At 40.8% G+C, this 23,849-nt stretch overlaps 2 protein-coding genes and 1 long non-coding RNA gene across 5 annotated transcripts in view; 1 reads left to right on the top strand and 2 right to left on the bottom strand.

Moving 5' to 3' along the window:
- The window catches only part of LOC124877689 (netrin receptor UNC5C-like), a 348,599-nt gene that overhangs the window by 229,356 nt on the left and 95,394 nt on the right, over window positions 1-23,849 (top strand). The gene's annotated exons all lie outside the window — the stretch shown is intronic.
- Window positions 1,881-2,665, bottom strand: LOC124877692. Its single transcript, XR_007040587.1, has 3 exons — window positions 2,548-2,665; window positions 2,084-2,411; window positions 1,881-1,986 (listed from the first exon to the last, which is right to left on the bottom strand). It is a non-coding gene; the product is annotated as an uncharacterized LOC124877692 (long non-coding RNA).
- Window positions 3,253-5,925, bottom strand: LOC124877691. Its single transcript, XM_047381104.1, has 3 exons — window positions 5,068-5,925; window positions 3,368-3,570; window positions 3,253-3,329 (listed from the first exon to the last, which is right to left on the bottom strand). Exons 1-2 carry the CDS (start codon window positions 5,908-5,910, stop codon window positions 3,490-3,492), a joined length of 924 nt encoding a protein of 307 aa, XP_047237060.1. The 5' UTR covers window positions 5,911-5,925; the 3' UTR covers window positions 3,253-3,329; window positions 3,368-3,489.

Genomic DNA, 23,849 nt, shown 5'->3' with positions numbered 1-23,849 from the left:
AAAGTACTACAAAACAACATTAAAAACATTTAAAGACACGGAAATACTAAAAGCTACAATTAAACCATAAAATATCAATCATAAAACCTAGAAAAGCTGACAGCCACTGTCTGACCTACAACGAAATACAGCTATTAACAGCTGTATTTACGTCTGCAGACTCATTCACATTCAAACGTGCTGAATATAGACGCAGAAACAGGTTCCTTTTCAGATTTGATAAATTGCATTGCGGGTGGTAAGGAATTACATTTGCATATCCTCCTCCCATAAATTTGCACATTTGTGTCATTAGCATATAGCATATGGAGAAATTCTGAAACTTGCAGCACACAAAAAAAGTCAGATGTACGAAACTGTGCGTACATGTCACTGCACACGTAGCCTTCATACATCCCAGTTTACGGAGATTTTGGCATAACTGCACATGGCGCTTGGACCACCTGGTCTCCGCCAATAAATACACTCACTGGCCACTTTATTTGGTACACCTGTCCAACTGCTCGTTAACACAAATTTCTAATCAGCCAATCACATGGCAGCAACTCAATGCATTTAGGCATGTAGACATGGTCAAGAGAATCTGCTGCAGTTCAAACCGAGCATCAGAATGGGGAAGGTGGCATGGTTGTTGGTGCCAGATGGGCTGATTTTCATGCACTACCATTTCTAGGGTTTACAGAGAATGGTCCAAAAAAGGGAAAATATCCAGTGAGCGGCAGTTCTGTGGATGCAAATGCCTTGTTGATGCCAGAGGTTAGAGGAGAATGGCCAGATTGGTTCGAGCTTATAGAAAGGCAACAGTAACTCAAACTAGAAAATTTCGGAAGAAATTTAGACGGGGCCTGCCTCTTGGTGCGTTTTGCTCCGACCAGAGCCAAACTGTGGCCGAGTTAAGCTTATCTCGCACCAGGATTCATGATAGAGCCTTGAAGAGCTTAAAAGAACTGTAAATTTGTGTGTTAGTTCAAGTAAAGTCACCAAAAACTGTTTTCCATTTACCTGAAACAGGATTCAGGTTTCATTACGTGAGGTTAAAACACGGCCTCAGACTTGAACCTGTCATAATAATGCATTTCAAAAACAGCTGGGAACAATGGTTTAGCAGCAATAATAATGTTCAACCAAATTTAGCATTCCACATTTACATGACTAAATGTTTTTATTAAATATTGTAGTTACATTTTATTCTGTAGCCAAGAGTATGATTCATGTTGATGAGGAAATAAAAACTTTCTGAATCAGGATGCGTTTGTACCATGAATTGTAATGGTAATTTACACAAGTAAATCCACTTCTTGATACTTGAGATAATTCAATTCAATTTTATTTATATAGCGCCAATTCACAACACATGTTGTCTCAAGGCACTTCACAACAGTCAGGTTCATACATTCCAATTAATCCTAACAATTGAACAGTGCAGTCAGAGTTAGCTTTTTATTCAAATTGGATAAAAAGTTTTTCTATCCAACGAAACCCAGCAGATTGCATCCAGTCAGTGACTTGCAGCATTCCCTCCTCCCAGATGAGCATGTAGAGACAGTGGACAGTCACTGGCATTGACTTTGCAGCAATCCCTCATACTGAGCATGCATGTAGCGACAGTGGAGAGGAAAAACTCCCTTTTAACAGGAAGAAACCTCCAGCAGAACCAGGCTCAGTATGAGCGGCCATCTGCCACGACCGACTGATAGACATTTATTGATCCAAATAAACTTGAAGAACTAAGAGAAAGCACCATGAAATGACTGAAGTCCTTAGCGATGACAAACATGACAATTAGTTTCCTTCAGAATGGATTTGAACAATAACATTTGGTCTGACAAAGCAATACATGTAATTAGTTCAGCTTAGTGATCTCCTGCTTTAGTTTCTTCTGAAGCTCTTTGACTTGAGACACTTTAGTTTCCTGTTGGGATGTGATCTGCTGCTTCACATCAGAGCCTTCATGGTGAGAAGTGGAGGAAAGTTCAAAATAGCCACCTGTAAAATTCAATTGAAATAAATAAAACATTAATATACATGGTACATTTTTTTGATTTATTTGATAATTAACAAATGCAGTGGAAATTAAGCTTACATAAGTCCAGAGGTTGCAGACTGTGTGCCGCAAATGCTTGACGTTTGCTCCCGCCTCGTTGACGCTCCAGCTGTTGGTCAAGTTGTTGATGGCGATGACCAGTCCCACGGCATGTTGAAAGACCCTGAACTTGTCATGGACATACCTGGTCATGGGGCACGGAATCCAGAAACCTTGACATAAAGAGACACAAATTACTTCAATGAGAAAAGCACACAAAATAACTTATCCTAAGCTCAGTTAATGAAAAGCAAAATGAAAGCCATATCTTGTTCTCCGTAGACTGCTTGGAGGATCAAGGCTGCCAGGTGGGTTGGGGTGTCCTGCGCTAAAAGCATGGATACATGAATAATTACAATCATGAGACTCATGTTATATTTGAAATTTTACCAACAGCTACTATAATTGCAACATACAAAATACTTTTTAGGTTCATAGTCTATCATCAGCTAGATTTTGGATACCTTGGTGACGTATGATGGGCCGCTCTGCAAATCGACCAGGTCCAGCCTCCTCCATCTCTTCTTGGAACCCTCATGAGTCATACCGTGCATTGCATGCTCTCAAGACTGCAAAAACGTATTAAACTGGGCAAAAAACGGTTATTTCCACTCAAAGCAAATTAACATAATGGCCAAGCAAACAGAGCGGAGTGGAGAATGTCCATAGTGTGGAAAAAACTGCTCCATCAGACTGGAGTATTGGCTCATGATCAGAAAGAAAACCAAAAATAAAAAGAATACTAGAGAGCTCTAGCAGGTTCTCTAGGGGAGTTAAATAAAATGTTTCAAAAATGCACTGGTCTCCAAATTAGTTCAGTGGTCGTCTGAAGTAGCTGTATTCAAGAGTAATAAGCTTCACAGCCGTTACTGGACCTGTACAGGCCGTCAGCCGACACCGCTATTCTTATTACCCGTTAAATACATTCACTTTCTTACAATATCCCAGGGGTATCCTAGGTGACCACTCGGTGCCTCAAATGGAGTACTGTGGTCATCTCAAGTTGAAGTATTCATGAGCAATAAGCTTACAGCCGTTACTGGACCTGTACAGGCCGTCAGCCGACACCGTTATTCTTATTACCCTTTAAATACATCAACTGGATTTCCAGTATCCAAGCGAATCATTGAGGACATTTGATTCTGATTATTTGTTCTCACTTTGGTGTTTTTGCCCAAGATGGAGTACCGTTAAAAATGACAGGACTATTGTCCTAGTGTAATTTGTTTCCCAGCCCTCCTCTCAACTTTCCAGTTAAACAGTGTTCAAAAATAATGTTCAGAAGTCATGGTGAAGATGCAGCTGAAAATGAAGCCAAAATACAATATACAGGGTTGTGGTAACTGTAATAAGTCTGCAACACACCTGACTGAACACAATATTCTGGCTGAGATATGTAAATGTGGTCAATGAGAGTCTGCCTTTCCGTTGTTGGATCCGAGATGAGTTGAGTAAATCCTTTGCTTCCAAACAACTCCTTGATTGCTTTTTTCCCCGGAGAGAGGAGGTCCTCGTTGAAGTCTCCCAATACCACAACTGGCTGAATATCCATTGAATTCAGGCCATCCAAAAGATTTTGCATGTTTTTCAAAAACGTAGCTAGATCATAACTTGGTGGCCTGTAAACCGTGGCAATGAGGGCTGTGATCGGAGCATCCACTTTCACAACGTTGTATTCAAGATCGGTAACATTGTGAAAGTATCTCCGCTCCTGGGGTTGTAGAAGACTCCTGCAGTAAGTGCCTACTCCTCCCCCCTCTTTGGTAGACATGTCCACTCGGTTGGAATAAGAAACATGTCTGTTACATTTGGCAACAAGCTGGAGCATAAGATCCAAATAAATGAGTCTCGGTAAGGCATAAAATATCTGCCAATCTGAGTTAATGATGGTGTTTCATGTCCTCAGAATGAGAGATGAGACCTTCGACGTTGTGATGAATAATTGTTAAAGTTGCACCTTGATGACGTGATTGAAAATTCAAGAGCGGTCTGGCGTTTGAGAACGATGCTGTTCTCATTGAATCCATAGCTGCTCTGATATTTTCATCGGCGTAGATCTTATTCTCATCCAAATCAATGATTTTAAATCCTTCCAGAGAAGTTGTGCGACTGAGGGCGACGTATGCCATTCCGTGTTCAAAAACTTTCTTCAAAGAAACAACTGCAGACTTCATGGTCATCCCTTGTACTTTGTGTGCTGTACATCCAAATGCCAACTTGATTGGAAACTGATGTCGAACAACTCCTTTTATGCTGGTTTGTTCCTCAAATCTCTCGGCTGTGGGACTATCCAGTTTCAGTCCTATTAACTTCACGGTTCTGTTTCCATCTTTAGTCCTGGTGATGATATCTGCAATAGTGCCAAAGGTTCCATTGACAAGACCATCCTCTACGTCCAGGTTTCTTATGATCATGACTCTGATTCCCAATCCGACCGGTAGATTGTCAGGCAAATCTCGTTTCTTGGCTTTGACGCAGCTACCTAGATTTGTCATGTTTCCTGTTTTTGTATCCCTCTTGTAGTCCTCTGCCTGAACATCAACTATTACTGTTGATAAAGAAGCCACAACTGCTGCATTGTGAGCGTCCACCTCTTTGTTTGTCGCAAAAACATGCAGCACGTCCATTGGACACTCTTTGGGGTCGGTAATAGTTTGCGTTAAGAGAGATCTGTCGTCGTCGCTGAGTAAATCTGCTTTCCCTTTAACTCTAATCCGGTTCAAGAGCTCCGCAAATGCTCTGTCGTCTTTCTGTCGCATGATTTCCGTCAGACTGACCATGTGGAAATTTTCGTTCCAGATATCAAGGACGCCAGCCTCAGTGACACAAAGAGGTTTTGCTCCTCCCACTGGTGGCAGCTGGTAGAAATCTCCCACAGCCAAAACAGAAATCCCTCCAAATGGTCTTGTGTTTCCCTTGATTTGTTGAAATCTCCAGTGGACATATGAAAACAAGTCTTTGGAAATCATGGAGATTTCATCAATGATTAAGATTTCTACATTGGAAAGAACGGCTCTCACTTCATCCAGTGTATTTCCAAGTCCTTTGTATGGTGGCTTTAAGCTTTTGGGTAGCTTCAAAACTGAATGTAAAGTCTTGCCTGAGATGTTGTAAGCTGCAGTTCCAGTAAAAGCTGTGAGGAGTACCGTGGGCTGAGACATGTCACCAATATCGCGAAATCTGGGAAGCTGGTGCAAGAGCTTGGTTGCTTCCTGGTAAACACATTTGATAACATGAGACTTGCCACAGCCCGCCCCTCCAGTCAAAAAATAAAAGAACAGGTCTGGATTTTGACCAGAGACACGTTGCAGACACCAATGGCGAATGGCGTAAAACATGGACGCTTGAGTCTCATTTAAACTACGGTACATTTGTGTAATAAAATCAGGGCTCAATTTGGGTATTTCGATTGCTGGCATGGCTCCACTGTTGACATCAACTTGGTATTCTGGGACAGGATCTTGTTCTTCATTTTCATCGATTGAGGGTCGCTCCGCTACGCATTCCAAACGGTCCAACTCAACTTCAGGAGCAAAAGTGTTCCAAGCATTGCGAACCGGTCCTTGCTTTGTCAGTTCTTCCATAATCTTGTCAATTTTCTTTCCTTCACCTTCGTATCTTTTGCGGTTCCACTCAACGTACTGTTTAACTTGCCACCTATCACAGAGTCCATTGTCGTATAAGGCTTTGTAAGTTGTGTGTTCCTCATTTTTCAGGTCCTCATCTCTTCTGTGTGGAAAGTACAACTTCAGAAGCCGTCTGTAAAACGTTTCTGGTGTTTTCTTCTCTGAGAAACGGGTAAATCTGATAACTGCTGGTTTGCCCATTGTTCTCTTCTGGATGTATCCGGCATCATTTAGGAGGGGGATTGCATTTGGTCCTTCAATTTGTTTTCCATAAAGGACCCTGTATTCCGACACAAATTCACAGGCACATGTGTTGAAAATTCTAACGTTTCAGGTCTGTTGAGATATTTTTCAGGCAATCCTGTCATCCAAACATTCTCTTCATCTGGGGCCATGTTCATTAGTTTGCTCATGGGGAGGCTCATTTTCACACAGTCTTCATCAGTTTGGATAAAAATGACACTGCGTGATGACTTTTTAAGGGGTAGACTACATGTACGGGCTACTGACTCTTGAGCACTAACTTCTCTCTGTTTTAAATAGGCCTGCATGATCTTTTTCATCTCGTCCTGTTGGTTGACATCGGACTTCTTTAGATCCTCGACAACGGATTTGAGGAACTGTGCCATTTCATGCTCTGGCTTGGCTATGTAGGACATCATGTACTCAATACAGCTGTACTCATCAATCATATACTGAATGTCCATGTTAGCATTCCAAGCACGCAGGAGATCCGGGTTGTATCCATTCACCTAGCTGTCTTTGGGATCACGCTTCATCATCACTACCATTCCAGAAGTCAGAGCATCCATATAGTGGTTGTATTCTTCTTTGGTCATCTTACAAGCCTGGAGTAATTCTGACAAATCCTTGAAAGAAGATTTTTGATCCATGAGCAAATCCCTTATTGATTTCAGCTTCCTCTTTGCTTCTCTTTGTTAGTTTGAGATGATTATTGGCTTAGATTTTCTGGACTTCTTCTGGACATGCTTTTGTCTGGATTGCTTAGCTTTTTCATCACAATCATTTTCAAAGTCGAATAAGAGAGGGACTGTGATTCTGGTGCGGTCCATGGGTAGTTTGGGAAATCCAAATCTGCATTGCACATTTCCTTTCTTGCATGATTTGCAAGAATGAATGCTTTTTGCTGTGCATTTGAACCTCCGTTACAATTTTGTGGAGCTCAGGGTCTGTGGTTTCATCGGGCAACTGACAGCATATGTAACGGTGATGAAATTGATGACTTGGTCACAACATGAGGGGTCATCCATCTCAGGTGCATCCTTAATCCATATCACAGAATGTATATGCGGGGAACCCCTTGCTTGAAATTCCACAAGATAAAAGTAATCCTCAACTGGTCCGACGGGCTGCGCAGGGGACAAAATGAGATCTGTGAAGAGAGCATCCACCCTCTTGGAGAACATTCTCATCACAGTAACAGGGTTGCTCCTAAGAATGTCACACTTGGTGTTCCAGTCGAGCTCTGAAAAGTTGACTTGCTCTCCGTGTTGAGCTTTGATGGCCTCAATGACTTCCGGCCATCTCATTTCAGCAGCAGAGAAGGTACAAAAGAAGGTTGGCTTTCCCAGCTGCCTCACCATGGCGTGCAAATCGCGCAAACCTTTCTCCCAATAAGCTGGAGTTCCTCTTAGGGGTTGCATAAAATGAGTGGCCTCTTTATTTTGAATGAGTTTTTCTAACTCTTCTTTGTCCTGTAGCATCTTGCTGGAAATGTTTTGTCCTTCTTTGCTCCTGGCTTTGCCTTTTCTTGACTGAATTGACATGCTGTTGTTGGCCATATGAGTCTCAGTAACAAACTGAGCAAAGAAAAGATAACTCTGGTCTTTGGCAAATCGAGTGTCTACAGAGAAAAGCCTGACATTGAAATACATACTTGGTGACAGTATAACTCGTCTGGCTTCGTCTAACGTGTTTTGGCCAGCGGGGAACTGCACAGGAAAAGCCTTGGCTTCCAGCCTTGGAACAGTAAAGAAGCCAACGGGTTTGTTTCCTTGGGCGGGAGCGACACTAAAAATTCCATCTCCATAGGAGAGCACTTCTTGTGCTATGTCAGGTGGCTGCATGCAAGTGTCCAAGATCAGACCCGGTCGAAGAGCCTGATGTTCTTCCCCTATGTGGTCAAGTTGGTCTGTGACTGCATCCTCTGCTTGGGTTTCTGATTCCTCAACAGGTTGGTCCTCCTGGAAATCCTCAAATGTTGCACTTTCATTTATATTTACATCCTTGTAATCCGGGTGGGTCTCTTTAAGCTTTCTCAGTGCAGCCAAAACATTTTCCATGTTTACTGTGTAAAAGTATTGGTATCCTTTGTATTTAATTTTCCTCTTCAGCTTAACCTGTAAACGTTGTGCTTCTGTGCTGGGCCTGGGAAGACAGTTCACAATTGTTTCCATTTCTGAAGGTACACAAACAACAGCTCCATGAATTGCTCTCTGCTGTCCTTTGGGCAATGAAACAATCTTGGCAAAAGGCAGTATTTTTGCAATTAATTGCCTCTCAAGTACATTCAATAGGGAAAGCTCTGTGGGAATAGGTGCCAGGTCCAGGTGATTGGCAGCAGCGATTGATGGCATCTTTCCTCTGTTTACGTAGCTGTCACATGTGTAGCAGATCCACTCCTGAGTCCACTCTTTGGGTACAGAACACGGGGCGGAGCATGCAGAGTCACACATGTGAACATACGTATCTGTCAGGCATTCGGCCTCCACACGAATGTTCTTGGTATATTTGCCTCTGTTACAATGCTTGACTTGACTCGGGAAAAGAGCTCTGTGACAAACCATGCAGACATGTGTGGGTCCACGTTGAATTTTCTCTTGAAATTTCAAAATTGCAGCTTTCATTTCGTTGCTGATCAGAGGCTGTGGAGTTCCTTGGAGAAAGCCTAAAGTCCTTCTGTATTTTCTCCTGATTCTCAGTGCACACTGCAGCATTGTATTTTGAGAAAGTGTATTCTTTGATAGCCTTAGTCTCTTGTTGACAGCACATTTTTTATTATGTTGCACCTGGAACTGTAACTTGCTGTACTTTTTCTTCATATACGTCCTCATAAATGTTTTTTGTCTGGCTGTGAAGTTGGGATCGTTGCTGTATCTCGCCTTTATATACTTCTTCATGAATGTTTTCTTTCTGGATGTGAAGTTGGGATCATTGCTGCATCTCTCCTTAATATACTTCTTCATAAATGTTTTCTGTCTGGCTTTGAAGTTGGGATCGTTGCTGTATCTTTCCTTCACATATTTCATTTGTCTCCTTCGGAAAGCAACATCGCGCTTGTATCTAGCAGTGAACTGGATCTTCCTCTCTACATGTTGAAGAAGATATGCTTTTTTCATTACCCGTAGTTTTTGTACCTTAAATGTAAGCGACGTATCATATTTTTCTTTCTCAGATGTTCTTTGTTTCATTTTTTTAACTACATCCTGTCCCAGCTGTGCTTTGACCCTGTCTTTTACTTTTTTCCTCCTGTCGTCGCTGACAAACGATACGGGTACAAACTCATACGTGGCATAGGGGCCACGGTTCTCAAAGAGTTTGTACAGATGTTCAACCATGAGCGTTAGGTTGCTAAAGTTCATGACTACTACAGTTCCGTTAGGATGGGGCAGGCCTGCTGAGTTTCTTGAGTGAGAATCAAAAACTCCAAACCTACCGTCTCTGTCCCGGAAAACTGCAATGCACTCTGGAGTCACCAAAAGAAAAGCATGGGTGACATTTTCAGACAGACACTCTAGTTGTGAAGCAAGAGGCAATCCCATTTGCCGTGATCTTTGAGGGCTATCATTCTGACACAAAACATGACCAACTCTTACACCCGTTGTGTGTACAGAGTAGATGTTCCCGTCTGTCAGTACTTGTTGAGGCATCTCTTCAACTGTCAAGTGATTATCAACAAATCTACCGTCCAACATGAGCTGCTGTTTAATGCCAACATAAAGTGCATCTCCTTGCTCAAGTACTCTGTCAAGTAACACTGTGTCACACTGCAACCCCTCACTGTGGTAAGCTAAAAATGTCAGAACCATACAGGTACACTGGTGATTACGGGAAAATGCACCGTATCTGTAGTCAGCCTGGCAATGTGTAGCCCTCACAGTCAGGATAGGTGGACCGCTGGCGCAGGGTTCCAGCGAAAAAGCCTGAATCATAATCAGAAAATTGCATAAATTTAGCATTTTTACATAATTATTTGGCTCATAAGTTAATGAATTAAAAATATACAACTGTATTAAACAAAAACTTTTATTATCCTGTTAACAGGTCAAACAAAGTTTAGTTTCCAGGGTGTAGATATTCAAAATATTTGACATTACAACAGTAGATTATTCACGAATGTTACCTGGCAGCTGTCATCCCTGACGTGGTCCTCTAGAGTTACGGGAGAGGACTCGGCGGGGACGTCAACCTCCAACGTGGGGGCGGCTCTCCTGGGCTGGCGACGGGCTGGCCTGGTCCTCTCAGTCGGAGCTCCCTCCACCTGAAATCAAGAGGAGCTTTAAATTTGGTGGAAAGTACAGAAGATGCACACAACTCTATATCTTCAGGTCTCTGATTTAGGCTCTGTTGCAAATATATTTTAAATAATTTAAGACAACTTACATCCACTACTATTCAACTATTGAAACTACTTTAAAACACAGAAAACAGTTTGAAATCCTTTCTGTACCAGAAACGAGGCAAGTGTCTCACAACACCGGCTTCAGTAGTTTTTGGTGATTTTGGTGCTGCCATTTAAAAGGTTAATAAAGTTTAGTTTCTAGTATTTACATATTTAAAATATTTGACATTACAACTGTCATTACAGTTGTCTGTTATGGCTGGGTTGAATGTGATCAGTCATGGCAGCTTCTGGCCTAAGGTCATGCTCAGAGTCACTCTCTGTCAGAGGAAACTTAACTTCACTGACAGCTGTGTTCTGTTGCTTTGGTAATGAATGAGCCCCAACAGCTGTGTGATTGACTGCTTAGGACTTCAATCTCCATGTCTGCCCCTTTGATTCGACAGGATTTACTCAAAACAGTAGTCCGAACAGATCCATTGCAATTGAAAGCAATACAGGCTATTGTAAACATTTTGTAAGCATGAGAGAGGCCAGTCTTTTGTCTTCTTCTTTTGTCTTTTGTACAATCACTAGTAATTATTAAAGATTCAGGCTTTTATTTTGAAAGTTTCAGTAAGCCTTATTTTAAAAGGGCCAACATAGTCCCATTTCCAACACTTGATGAGCCTTAAAAATAGTGTAAAGGCCAGTCCTTCAATGAATCTATAGTTTAAAACATAAGGGCTTTTATTTTGTAGATCATGTTTTGTCTTATTTTGAAAGTCCAGCATGGTTGTCCCTTCAGGTCTGGGTTAGTTCCATTAGTTAAATAGAACCCGCTTGCTATTTAAAAATCATTTTCTATGCTCTTTTCAGCTCACAAAATCCATAGTAACTATGGGGGGTTGAGGCTTTTATTTTGAAAGTTTCAGTAAGCCCGTTTCAAAGGACCAGCATAGTCCCATTCCCATCAATGGGGGAGATCCAACAGTAGTGTGAAGCCCACTCCTGCAATCATCTATTGTTTAAAGGCTTTTATTTTGTAGAGCATGTTATGTCTTATTTTGAAAATCAAGCATGGTTGTCCTTTCAGGTCTGGGTTATTTCTATTAGTTATATAGAACATGCTTGCTATTCTAAAACCATTGTGTATGTTATTATAAGCTTTAAATAATCATTAGTAAGCATGGAGGGTTGATGAAAGAAATTGCCCTTTAGGGTCAATCACTGTTGTCTGGGTGTTGCAACAGCAGTACATGGTGTTTAAGTACCCCACAGAACATGGCCGCCATGTAGTTGCCTCCTATGAAGATGGTCAAAGGGTTAGGGGTCGGGTCATGTTTAAGCCATAGAAATGAATGAATATCAATGAAAGTCAATGCAAAGTCCTCAGAAAGATAGTAATCCATGCATGTGTGTGTCGGTGTGTGTGTGTGTGTGTGTCTGTGTGTGTGTGTGTGTGTGGGTGTGTGTCTCAGTGTGAGACACAGAGAGGCAGAAAGAAAGACAGAATCACATCCAGACATATACATTAGGAGATACACAGAGCTATAAATAGAACAGTGAGGAATGAATCAGCCAATCAACAAAGAGCGTCAGTGTAACGTGACACCTGCTGTTTCTCACTCAGCAGCACCTCACTCTGTGTCTGCCCTGGTCTAGGCTTTATAACATGGAAGCGCATGCTCCCGAACAACTGGCCATAACTCGGAAACCGTAGGGGCGATTGATGTCATTCTTGGACCGTTTTTATCAGAACGGACAGGGGAACATCAATATTCATCCTTTATTAGTGAAAATATAATAATAAAGACACAACACTGGGTGAAAAGAGAGGGAAAATGGCAAAAAAGACAAAAACGCCTGAACATGCTCCCGAACAAAGCCTAATATCTCGGAAACCGTACATGGTATTTGAATAATTGTTAAACTGTGGGCGAAAGCCATCCCTCGTCCCCAATCATGGAGATTTTCATAGCTCTATGTCATTTACAGTATAAAATAGGAGGATGGAAATACATGGTGTCACTCATGGATTACTGGTCAAACTGTCATTGAAAATACATGGGAGAAGGCCTACAGAAATCTGCTGACTCTTGGCGATCGAGGGGTGTTTGACAGAAAACTATGAGACTTGGAACAATTTTGAAGTTATTGAGTGAAAGCAGAGGCCCGGCCCTACAATTTGACCGAAAATTGTGACTTTAGAGCGAAATCTGTGGCCGTGAGTGCCAGTTAAAAATCATTTTTTCTTGAAAAAATCCCCTTTGTACACTAGTTAAACTGCCATCTGCAGAGTGCGATTTTCTTGCAAACTTTGTGTCGCTTAGAGTGTAATTTTAGAGAAACCGTAGCAGTTATCAACAAACCGTTTTCACTTCCAAAAAGCCGGCGGATTTTTCTACAAACTGAAAGTCAAACTGTGTTTCTAGGCAAAAGTATGGCGATACAGTAGAGTCTCAAAAACAGTGAATTTTGAGGATTCCTCCGCCCCTGACTTCATTCATTCCTATGGGATTTTGGGGGGGTGGTTTTTTGTTAATTACGTCGCCACGGTAACTCGAAACGCCAATAAAAGTAATAGCACACCTCCCGGGACCGAGCCGGACGTTTTGATGTATATATTGTGGGGGTGCGCGCTGCGGTTCGGGCCGCATTAACGGAGATATGTTTTGACCAGGTGAATAGTAATAGTGTGCCTGCCATGCATTGCATAGGAGGGCGCACTGCTCTCCTATGCATTGCTATGGCAGGCCCCAATAACCACTCGTTACAACCAAGACATGCAGAAGAGCATCTCTCAATGCACAACACGTCGAACCCTGAGGTGGATAGGCTACAGCAGCAGAAGACCACACCGGGTGCCACTCCTGCCAGCTAAGAACAGGAAACTGAGGCTACTGTTCATACAGGCTCACCAAAATTGGACTATAGAAGATTGAAAAAACGTTGCCTTGTCTGATGAGTCTCGATTATGGCTGCGACAATCTGATGGTAGGGTCAGAATTTGGCGTCAACAACATGAAAGCATGGATCCATTTTGCCTTGTATCAATGGTTCAGGCTGGTGGTGGTGGTGTAATGGTGTGGGGATATTTTCTTGGCAAACTTTGGGCCCCTTAGTACCAATTGAGCATTGTGTCAACGCCACAGCCTACCTGAGTATTGTTGCTGACCATGTCCATCTCTTTATGACCACGGTGGACCCATCTTCTGATGGTTACTTCCAGCAGGATAACTCGCCGTGTCATAAAGCACAAATCATCTCAGACTGGTTTCTTGAACATGACAAGTGAGTACAGTTCACTGTACTCAAATGGCCTCCACAGTCACCAGATCTCAATCCAATAGAGCACCTTTGGGATGTGGTGGAACGGGAGATTCGCATTATGGATGTGCAGTCAATAAATCTGCAGCATCTGTGTGATGCTATCATGTCAATATGGACCAAATTCTCTGAGGAATGTTTCCAGTACCTTGTTGAATCTATGCCACAAAGGCAAAAGGGGGTATCCAACCCGGTACTAGCAAGGTGTACCTAATAAAGCGGCCAGTGAGTGTATGTTAAGTAATATAAATAACCAGAGGGCCCCCACGACGTGTTCAAAAAACCATTTCAACGGTGCTGTGAAAGTCAAAGAACCGAACCAGTTCCTTTCGGTGGAAAAACGCAAAAGAAAAAGAGACTTTGTCTACACACCATGAGGGAGTTTTGTAGGAAAACCAAGAACTACTTGAATAAAATCAGCGACTCAACCTGACTGAAAATAGAAAGGTTTTCGGCTTGAACCAGTTCTGTTCTACAATGTCTGCATCAAATTAGCACAGCGCTGTCTAGCTGCTGCACTAAGCTCAATCATAGCTCAGTGCTGATCACTGTAATAAGATGAATATGCCCTCCATATAACACTGTCACCACACACACTATGTGAAGTATTTTAAATGTTCAAACATTAAGGACGTCACATAAAAAATATAATAATACATAGAAGCCACCATCGCGCATGGAGCCTTCTTCAAGGTTTGTTACAAAAACACAACTATTACAATTGGAATAATTTGCATCTTTTTATTGTATAATGGGATCATGAATTGAGGAGGCCAACATGCCATTGCAAAAGTGAGACACATTTGAGCAGCACAATAGGTTGCACATATATTGAATTAAATTTATATTCATAAAAGTATATTCACGTACAGATGGGATCTTTATAGCAGTATCATTGTAGTCCATATGTCTGATTACATTCAGAAATTAGCTATTCGCTGCAAAGGAAAGGCACAGTTTAGGGGAACGTTCTATATCTGAGCAACATATGGATGAGGGCATCACATATAGCTGGCATGGCCAGGCTCAGGGATGACTGTTAAATACCCGACATGTCAGTCAGCTCCCTCTGAAAAGCTCAGTTTGAAAGGACCACAGTGTAGTGATATCTTGAACTGGCACCGGCGATGCACAGTTGCTCCTGGTTTCCCTCTGTTAACACTGGGGTCAGCTCCGTGCAGAGCTCCAAAATACAGGTCCTTCTCAAAAAATTAGCATATTGTGATAAAGTTCATTATTTTCCATAATGTCATGATGAAAATTTAACATTCATATATTTTAGATTCATTGCACACTAACTGAAATATTTCAGGTCTTTCATTGTCTTAATATGGATGATATTGGCATACAGCTCATGAAAACCCAAAATTCCTATCTCACAAAATTAGCATATTTCATCCGACCAATAAAAGAAAAGTGTTTTTAATACAAAAAACGTCAACCTTCAAATAATCATGTACATTTATGCACTCAATACTTGGTCAGGAATCCTTTGGCAGAAATGACTGCTTCAATGCGGCGTGGCATGGAGGCAATCAGCCTGTGGCACTGCTGAGGTCTTATGGAGGCCCAGGATGCTTCGATAGCAGCCTTTAGCTCATCCAGAGTGTTGGGTCTTGAGTCTCTCAACGTTCTCTTCACAATATCCCACAGATACTCTATGGGGTTCAGGTCAGGAGAGTTGGAAGGCCAATTGAGCACAGTGATACCATGGTCAGTAAACCATTTACCAGTGGTTTTGGCACTGTGAGCAAGTGCCAGGTCGTGCTGAAAAAGGAAATCTTCATCTCCATAAAGCTTTTCAGCAGATGGAAGCATGAAGTGCTCCAAAATCTCCTGATAGCTAGCTGCATTGACCCTGCCCTTGATAAAACACAGTGGACCAACACCAGCAGCTGACACGGCACCCCAGACCATCACTGACTGTGGGTACTTGACACTGGACTTCTGGCATTTTGGCATTTCCTTCTCCCCAGTCTTCCTCCAGACTCTGGCACCTTGATTTCCGAATGACATGCAGAATTTGCTTTCATCTGAAAAAAGTACTTTGGACCACTGAGCAACAGTCCAGTGCTGCTTCTCTGTAGCCCAGGTCTGGGGAATGTGGCACCTGTAGCCCATTTCCTGCACACGCCTGTGCACGGTGGCTCTGGATGTTTCTACTCCAGACTCAGTCCACTGCTTCCGCAGGTCCCCCAAGGTCTGGAATCGGACCTTCTCCACAATCTTCCTCAGGGTCCGGTCACCTCTTCTCGTTGTGCAGCGTTTTCTGCCACACTTTTTCCTTCCCACAGACTTCCCACTGAGGTGCCTTGATACAGCACTCTGGGAACAGCCTATTCGTTCAGAAATTTCTTTCTGTGTCTTACCCTCTTGCTTGAGGGTGTCAATAGTGGCCTTCTGGACAGCAGTCAGGTCGGCAGTCTTACCCATGATTGGGGTTTTGAGTGATGAACCAGGCTGGGAGTTTTAAAGGCCTCAGGAATCTTTTGCAGGTGTTTAGAGTTAACTCGTTGATTCAGATGATTAGGTTCATAGCTCGTTTAGAGACCCTTTTAATATGCTAATTTTGTGACATAGGAATTTTGGGTTTTCATGAGCTGTATGCCAAAATCATCCGTATTAAGACAATAAAAGACCTGAAATATTTCAGTTATTGTGCAATGAATCTAAAATATATGAATGTTAAATTTTCATCATGACATTATGGAAAATAATAAACTTTATCACAATATGCTAATATTTTGAGAAGGACCTGTAATTGCACTGGGCAATCTAAACCGGCTGATAAGCCTTGCATCATCATGTTACCAGCAGGTCAGTGCGATCTCTAAAAAAAAAATGCTCTCTCCAGCGTCTTCCATTGGTGATGTCCTCCAGCTGTGCAAAAGCTGCTATCGGTCCACAATTATGTGCAACTTTACGCAGCTATTTATGGACATGCGTGATTGTCTCCAGCTTGTCCACCTCAGGACAAATAAAACTGCATGTAGTCATAATTTTTCACAAAACATCAAAAATGTGCGTGGATTTCTTACGTTTATGCAACAATCATTTTAGAACATCCTGGGTTGTGCGTAAAGCTTCGCGCCGCGAGGTTTTTGTGTGTAAGTATGCTTCGTACATGAGGCCCCGACTTTATTGTCTTTAGAATTTCCAATTTAAGTGTAACTTTTTTCTGGTTAATGCCAAACCAGTCTGAAACTGAGAAATATTCAGAAATCTCTTTTTACAGCTATGAATCTATTTGTAGCTTTACAAAGTATATAGTTAAAGTGATGGGAAAATTCTGAATAAACATCAGATTGCTATTCAAATAGTCTCGTTTGGCTCATTATCTGAGTATTCCTGCCTTTAAATTAAGCATTTGTGAAGATGGCTTTGCTTCCTGGTTTTCTAGGTCAGCCTGATCTCCCTTCATGTTTGCATTGGTAGCACATTCTCTGCGGTAAAATAAAATATACTTTAAACCACACAACTGTGTTCATAAAAAGTTAATTTTGAACCCTAAACACTTTAAAAATACTTTTGTATTAGTTTCCACACCAAGTCATGTAATTTGCCAAGTGGACCAGGATCGTCCACCATATCAGCCACAATGGCTCTAATCATTCTCACACACTGTTTTGTGCTCTTCTTCATGCTTTTTAAACTTCCACTTCTTCTGGTTTTTTGTGCTTCCTGCACATCTTTTTCCCATTAACTCACCAACCACCTGCACCATTTCTCCAAAGCACAGACCATCAATCAATCATTCACAGTGATAGTCCCTCGATGTAATGCCTGGCTCGTCTTTGTAGAGAAATGAGTCGGAAAAATTAGGAGAACCTGGTATTAGCGTTGGATTTTTCATTCTTACCCCCCTCAACCACTACACACATATACACACATACACACTTTTCTGACACATGCATTATAGTGTAAATTACTACTCCCACCTACCTTTCTTGTCTTTTGCAATTTTTTTACACCATCCCCTTGCTCTCCCCTTTGCATTCCTCACCACTTTTACTTTCCTGCTGTTGTTTTCCCAAGTGTGTGAGCCTAACAGATTACTCCAGCATGTCTTCTCCAGCTAGCCTTTCTACTCCCTTTTCCACCCTTTCAGCAATCAATCTTTTTCTGCTCTCTCTCTTTTCCAGTCCCTGACATAGTATGGAAATTCCACATCTGTCCATTTTTATATTCTTATTATCTTTCCACTTGTCTATTTTTATTATTTTGCTATGTTTGTCTCCCCAGCTCCACATCCTCTCTCTCTGTCCCATCATTCCTTGCTTGCTCTCCCGATCTGTTGAAATTGTCAACTTAGTTTTAATGGATCACCCAGAGTTATCTGTCTCTTGTTTCCTCTCTACCCTCCACCATAATCACAGCCTCGCCAGCTCTGTCTTTCCCTAGTTCAGCATTGCTGTGGATATACCTTTTCGTTTTCCAAGAGATTGTTCCCCATCCATCTTTTCCTTTCTCTACTCTTGAATGCTGATGGGAAAGGGTGAGTCTAATAGATCACTGGGAAGCATCTGCACCTGTGTAAATCTCAGTGGTAACATGGTGGTGTGTATGAGTAAGAATGTGCGTGTGTGTTTGTATGCACTCTGGAGAGGCCAATGTAAGAACATCTGTGACCTCCTTTGGTGCCGAGCAACTTCCCTTTTTGCCTCTTCCTCACTAAATATAAACACGCAGTGCTAAAACTGAAGCATTTTCTTATAAATCTTTGTTGGATTTCAGGTACACAGCAGCAGCAGGTTTTGTGGGTTCCTAAAAGGTGCATATATTGGGTGTTTCAAAATAACTGATGCAGTGTGAAAACACTCAAGGACAGAAAATGTCACAGCTGAGTAACACAATGGTCATGTATCATACATGCAAGTCATACATCATCACCTGTACCGTGCTGCAGCAGCATAGTAGATTATAAATAGCCCTCTATATTGTTGTCCCAGTCCAAATGGGCGTCCTATTGTGTCCCAATTCTGTCTGTGCCGGACACTTTGGAGAGGGCTTGGCTATTTCTTACTTTCTGCTACACATCAGGGATATCTACATTTCCCTAACTAAATGTTACTCCCTATTTGTTTCTATTGCTAATATACAGGGGTTGGACAATGAAACTGAAACACCTGGTTTTAGACCACAATAATTTATTAGTATGGTGTATGGCCTCCTTTTGCAGCCAATACAGTGTCAATTCGTCTTGGGAATGACATATACAAGTCCTGCACAGTGGACAAAGGGATTTTAAGCCATTCTTCTTGCAGGATAGTGGTCAGGTCACTACGTGATACTGGTGGAAGAAAACGTCTCCTGACTCGCTCCTCCAAAACACCCCAAAGTGGCTCAATAATATTTAGATCTGGTGACTGTGCAGGCCATGGGAGATGTTCAACTTCACTTTCATGTTCATCAAACCAATCTTTCACCAGTCTTGCTGTGTGTATTGGTGCATTGTCATCCTGATACACGGCACCGCCTTCAGGATACAATGTTTGAACCATTGGATGCACATGGTCCTCAAGAATGGTTCGGTAGTCCTTGGCAGTGACGCGCCCATCTAGCACAAGTATTGGGCCAAGGGAATGCCATGACTTGGCAGCCCAAACCATCACTGATCCACCCCCATGCTTCACTCTGGGCATGCAACAGTCTGGGTGGTACGCTTCTTTTGGACTTGCTGTCATGGTCACAGATGCGCCAGCAAGACGTGCACCAACAATTTGTCCTCTTTTGAACTCTGGTATGTCACCCATAATGTTGTGTGCATTTCAATATTTTGAGCAAAACTGTGCTCTTACCCTGCTAATTGAACCTTCACACTCTGCTCTTACTGGTGCAATGTGCAATCAATGAAGACTGGCTACCAGGCTGGTCCAATTTAGCCATGAAACCTCCCACACTAAATGACAGGTGTTTCAGTTTCATTGTACAACCCCTGTAAGTATTGTTTCTTATGAAAAAGACTGTGGTTAATTGTTTGATCTGCAATATGCCTTAAAATATTTTCTTTCTTTTGAATAGTTTTAAGTCAGCTAGATTGCACAGTGCATATACCAGCCTTTTTACCCTTAATGGTCTTTATATAGTAATAAACACTCAAGCCAAAGTTCTGTGTATTTGTCATATTTTTAGAGATCAAAAACTTGTTGAACTAGTTTTGCAAACATACAATCTGAAAGGCTCTATGCAGTGTTATATTTCCTAGTGCACTTATCCAATTAGCAAAAACTGGAATGCCTTGCAGAAATATTTAAACCACTTCAACATTTTACAGTTTGTTGCGCTCCAACCGCAAATTTCTATGTATTCTAGTTGGACTTTTTGTGATGGATTATCACAAAATAGTTCATGATTGTTAAGTGGATAGAAAATTATACATGGTTTTTAAATAGTTTTACAAGTAAATATCTAAAAAGTGTAGTATGTATTTGTATTTAACCTGCTCTCCTCTGATCCTCCTAAATAATGTCTCACAATATATACATCTGTTTCGATAAGGCCTCAAAGGTTTGTTAGAGAATATTAGTAACTGAACTGCATCATTAGACTACAAAACACATTAGATAGTTCAGGGATAAAGGTGTAGAGTTTAGAGGTGGTTTAGATTATAAAACAATATAAAACAGGTTCACAATATCTCATGGAGCACTGTAAAGGAATGAGCTCTGGCCAAATTTAACTTTTGTCCAGTTTGCTAAACACTACATGTGGCAGTAAACTAAAACTACATCTAATTCTGAAGACATCTTTTTTGCAATGAAACATGGTGGTGGCAGTATCATGCTGTTGGGATGCTGGTTTACAGTAGGAACACGGTAACTTGTCAGGGTTGTTAGGAAGATTGATGGAGCTAAATACACGGCATTGGAATACAAAACAGTTACGGGCTTGTGCAAATAAAAGCATTTTTATGTGTTACAATGGCCCAGTCAAAGCCCAGTCATAAATATAATTGATTATCAGTGGCAAGATTTGAAAACAGATTTTCACAAATGCTTTGCAGTGAATCTGACTGAGCTTGAACTATTTTGTAACAAGGTGCAGCAATTTTTATTTGGATCTGTGAAAAGCTGGTACAGGCATGGTCCAAAATACTTTGTTCAACAGAAATACACATAAACTGTTTGAATTTTTATTTGAAGAAAAAAAAAAAAAAAACGTATGATTTTCCGTCAAATTTATAGTGCATGGTGTTGGTCTAATAAAGTTTGCGATTGTGATGTGATGATGGAAAAGTTAAATGCTTCTCTTAGTTACTATAGACAGTTTTTTTGTTATTGCTTAACACATAAATAAATAATTAAACCTAAAAAGTTATCCACTCCTACTCTAAACTCGATTTAATCTTGTCTTTTCAGAACTTCATTAAGGAGTTATTGTTGATGGCAACCCAGTTATGTCTGCACGGTTAATTGGGTCTTCATGTCACTTGCTTGGCTCTAATTAATTAAGCTCTCAGAGCTTCTGAAATCCCATGTTGACATGCACATGCACACACACGTACACAAGCATACTTCTCCGCCTTGACTCCCATATATATCCATAGTGACCTTATGCTAACCTGCACAATCTGGCAGTCTGGCCACTTGTAGTGTGAATTGTATTGCTCTGGTGTTGCTGGCTACAGTGAATTCCCCACAGAAGCACCAGGCAGCAGAACTGTCCTAATCACCTCCCAAGCCTAGAGACGACGCAGACGGAAACAACAGGACATATGGCCAATTAAGACACTGATGTGAAATGGTACACATATATATATATATATATATATATATATATATATATATATATATATATGTATATATATATATACATAGCACATTCCAAATAATCTGTTATTTCTATCAGTTGTTATGGGATAAAGCATAAGTGTTGAGATTTTATCTTAAATACATTATGTTTTCCTGTGGCTATGTTTGACATATTTTTTAGAATATCTTGTCTGTTTATCTGCTTGTGTCAGTTTGCCACACTTGTGCTTGAAAAAGGGCTTTATTCGCCGTTTTATTTACACTGTAGATCATTTGTCCAATTATTAAGCATGGTGCTTTTGTTCGGAGCCTGAACACACTTCTCTAACTCTTCTTGTTAAGTGTTCCTTCTACACTTAAACACATAAACAAAATCTTTATTGCAGAAGCAATGTTTGGAAAAAATGTAGTTTGTGGAACTGTGGATAAAAAAGGAAATTACATTTATGTGGAAAAATTGCCATCAGGAAGAAACACGGTACTGTGTTTGGATGTTGGTAGGTTGTGTAGATCTTAAAGTTGAAAGGACATTTAACCTAGGTCCTCTTGGCCCAAAAATGTTAGAATTTGTATTTCCTAAAATGCTGCCAATTGGAAGGTTTAAAGGTTTGTCCAAATTGCAGGAAGTGAATTAAAGAGAATGAAAACAAACACACACTCACTATGTGCACCTTACAAATCCTATTTGTTTAAACTTGCTTTACTAGACCAATATTTACTACATGTACAGTTGCAAATTACAATGCTTAAAAGGTGAGGCTTAAAGATCCACACAGAGGCTGATTGTTTACCGTCTGTAGATCAGGCTGTTTTACAAAAAAGCACTAGAAGTGTGATTATAGAACTTACCAGAGAAATGAGAATGCAAAGTGATGTACAATGATTTGCAAAAGTATTCATACAATCAGAATGTTTTCACATTTTGTCATCCTACAACCACACACTTAACTGCATTTTAATGGGATTTTATTGGATAGACCAGTACAACGTATAATGTGACTAAAGTGGAGGGAAAAATGACATTTTCAAGCTTTTTTTTTTGGGCCAACATTTTTCTTTTTATCTATTATTCTTAAAATGTTACCATGGAGTTTGAGTTTGTATTTAGCATAAATTGTTTGTGTATTTTAGTTTCATGTTAAGTCTTAGGTTCTTCAAAATCTAATAGCATAGAGGCTAAGTGAGCTGTTGCTTCAGCCTTTCTGTTTCCATTTGTTTGATTTATTGTCCTTTATTTGTATGCTACTAAACCAAATAAACTTTCACACTTTTCAAAATAGCCCAAGCTCAGTCACATTGATTGGGAAGTTTCCTTGAACACCAATCTTCACCAAAAGTCTTTCTTGAGGTTACGCTATTCTAACACTTAAATATTCTTTGATATACACCATGTCATTGTAGCTCTAGCTGTATGTTGAGGGTCTTAGTCCTGCTAGAAGGTAAACTGCCACACTAGTTTCAATCAAGCCTACCTGTTCCTGCTGAAGAAAAGCATCTCCACAGCATTATGCTGCCACCACCATGTTTCGTCATAGAAAGTGTTTATGGAAATATGCAGAGTTGGCTTTCTACCACACATAGTATTTTATATATAGGCCAAAAAGTTCTGTTTTAACCAATGCACCTTCTTCCACATGTTTGCTTTGCCCCTTGCCTGGCTTCTGGCAAACTGCAAAATGATGTCTTAGGCCTTTATTTCATCCTTTGATTACTTCTTGTAACTCTTTAATAAAGAACAGATTTGTTGAGTACACAACGTGTCAGCACAGTCTCCCACCTGAGCTGTGGATGTTTGTAGTCCCCTCGAGTTACCATGGACCTATTGGCTGCCTCTCTGATTAATGCTCTCCTCGGTAGACCTGTAAGCTTAGGTAGATGGCTATGTCTTGAGATATTTGTAGAGCTGCACAATATATCAGTCAAATCATCATAGTCATCAAAATATCAATGTGCGCAACACTGCAGTCACAATGGACTACTTGGATGTAATATTTGGTAGAGTATTGGATTTTCAGTGTCATGCATGCACGTTCTATATGCCAATGATGCTAGTTGCCTGTTGGATAAAGTTTCACTGAACAGTGATTGTGAGATGTATGAAACCTTTATTTTTTATTTTTTTACCTAACCCTGTTTTAATCTACTCCAAAATTGTATGCTAGCTGCTTTGTTACTTGGTCTTCATGATGCAGTTTGTTCTCTAACAAACCCATAAGGCCTTTACAGAACAGCTGAATTTATCCTGAGATTAAAGCTTGACTTTATTTAATAACTTGATTATTGCTGATGGTAATTGGATACTCTATATTTTATTTAGGTGTAACAGAGTAAATATCTTTAAGGCGAATACTTATGAAGCCCACAGTTGACTGATATATGTATTTATTTAGCATCAAGATTGAAATCTTTTAGAAATATATATTGCCTGTAATTCCATCTGCACTGTAGACCTATTAAACAAACATAGATTAGAAACACAGTAACGGATCAAATGTTTT

The sequence above is a fragment of the Girardinichthys multiradiatus genome, chromosome 12, assembly GCF_021462225.1.
Source record: "Girardinichthys multiradiatus isolate DD_20200921_A chromosome 12, DD_fGirMul_XY1, whole genome shotgun sequence".
NCBI lineage: Eukaryota > Metazoa > Chordata > Actinopteri > Cyprinodontiformes > Goodeidae > Girardinichthys > Girardinichthys multiradiatus.
Note: the sequence above shows the minus strand (reverse complement) of the source record. Positions and strands in the feature narration are given on the sequence as shown.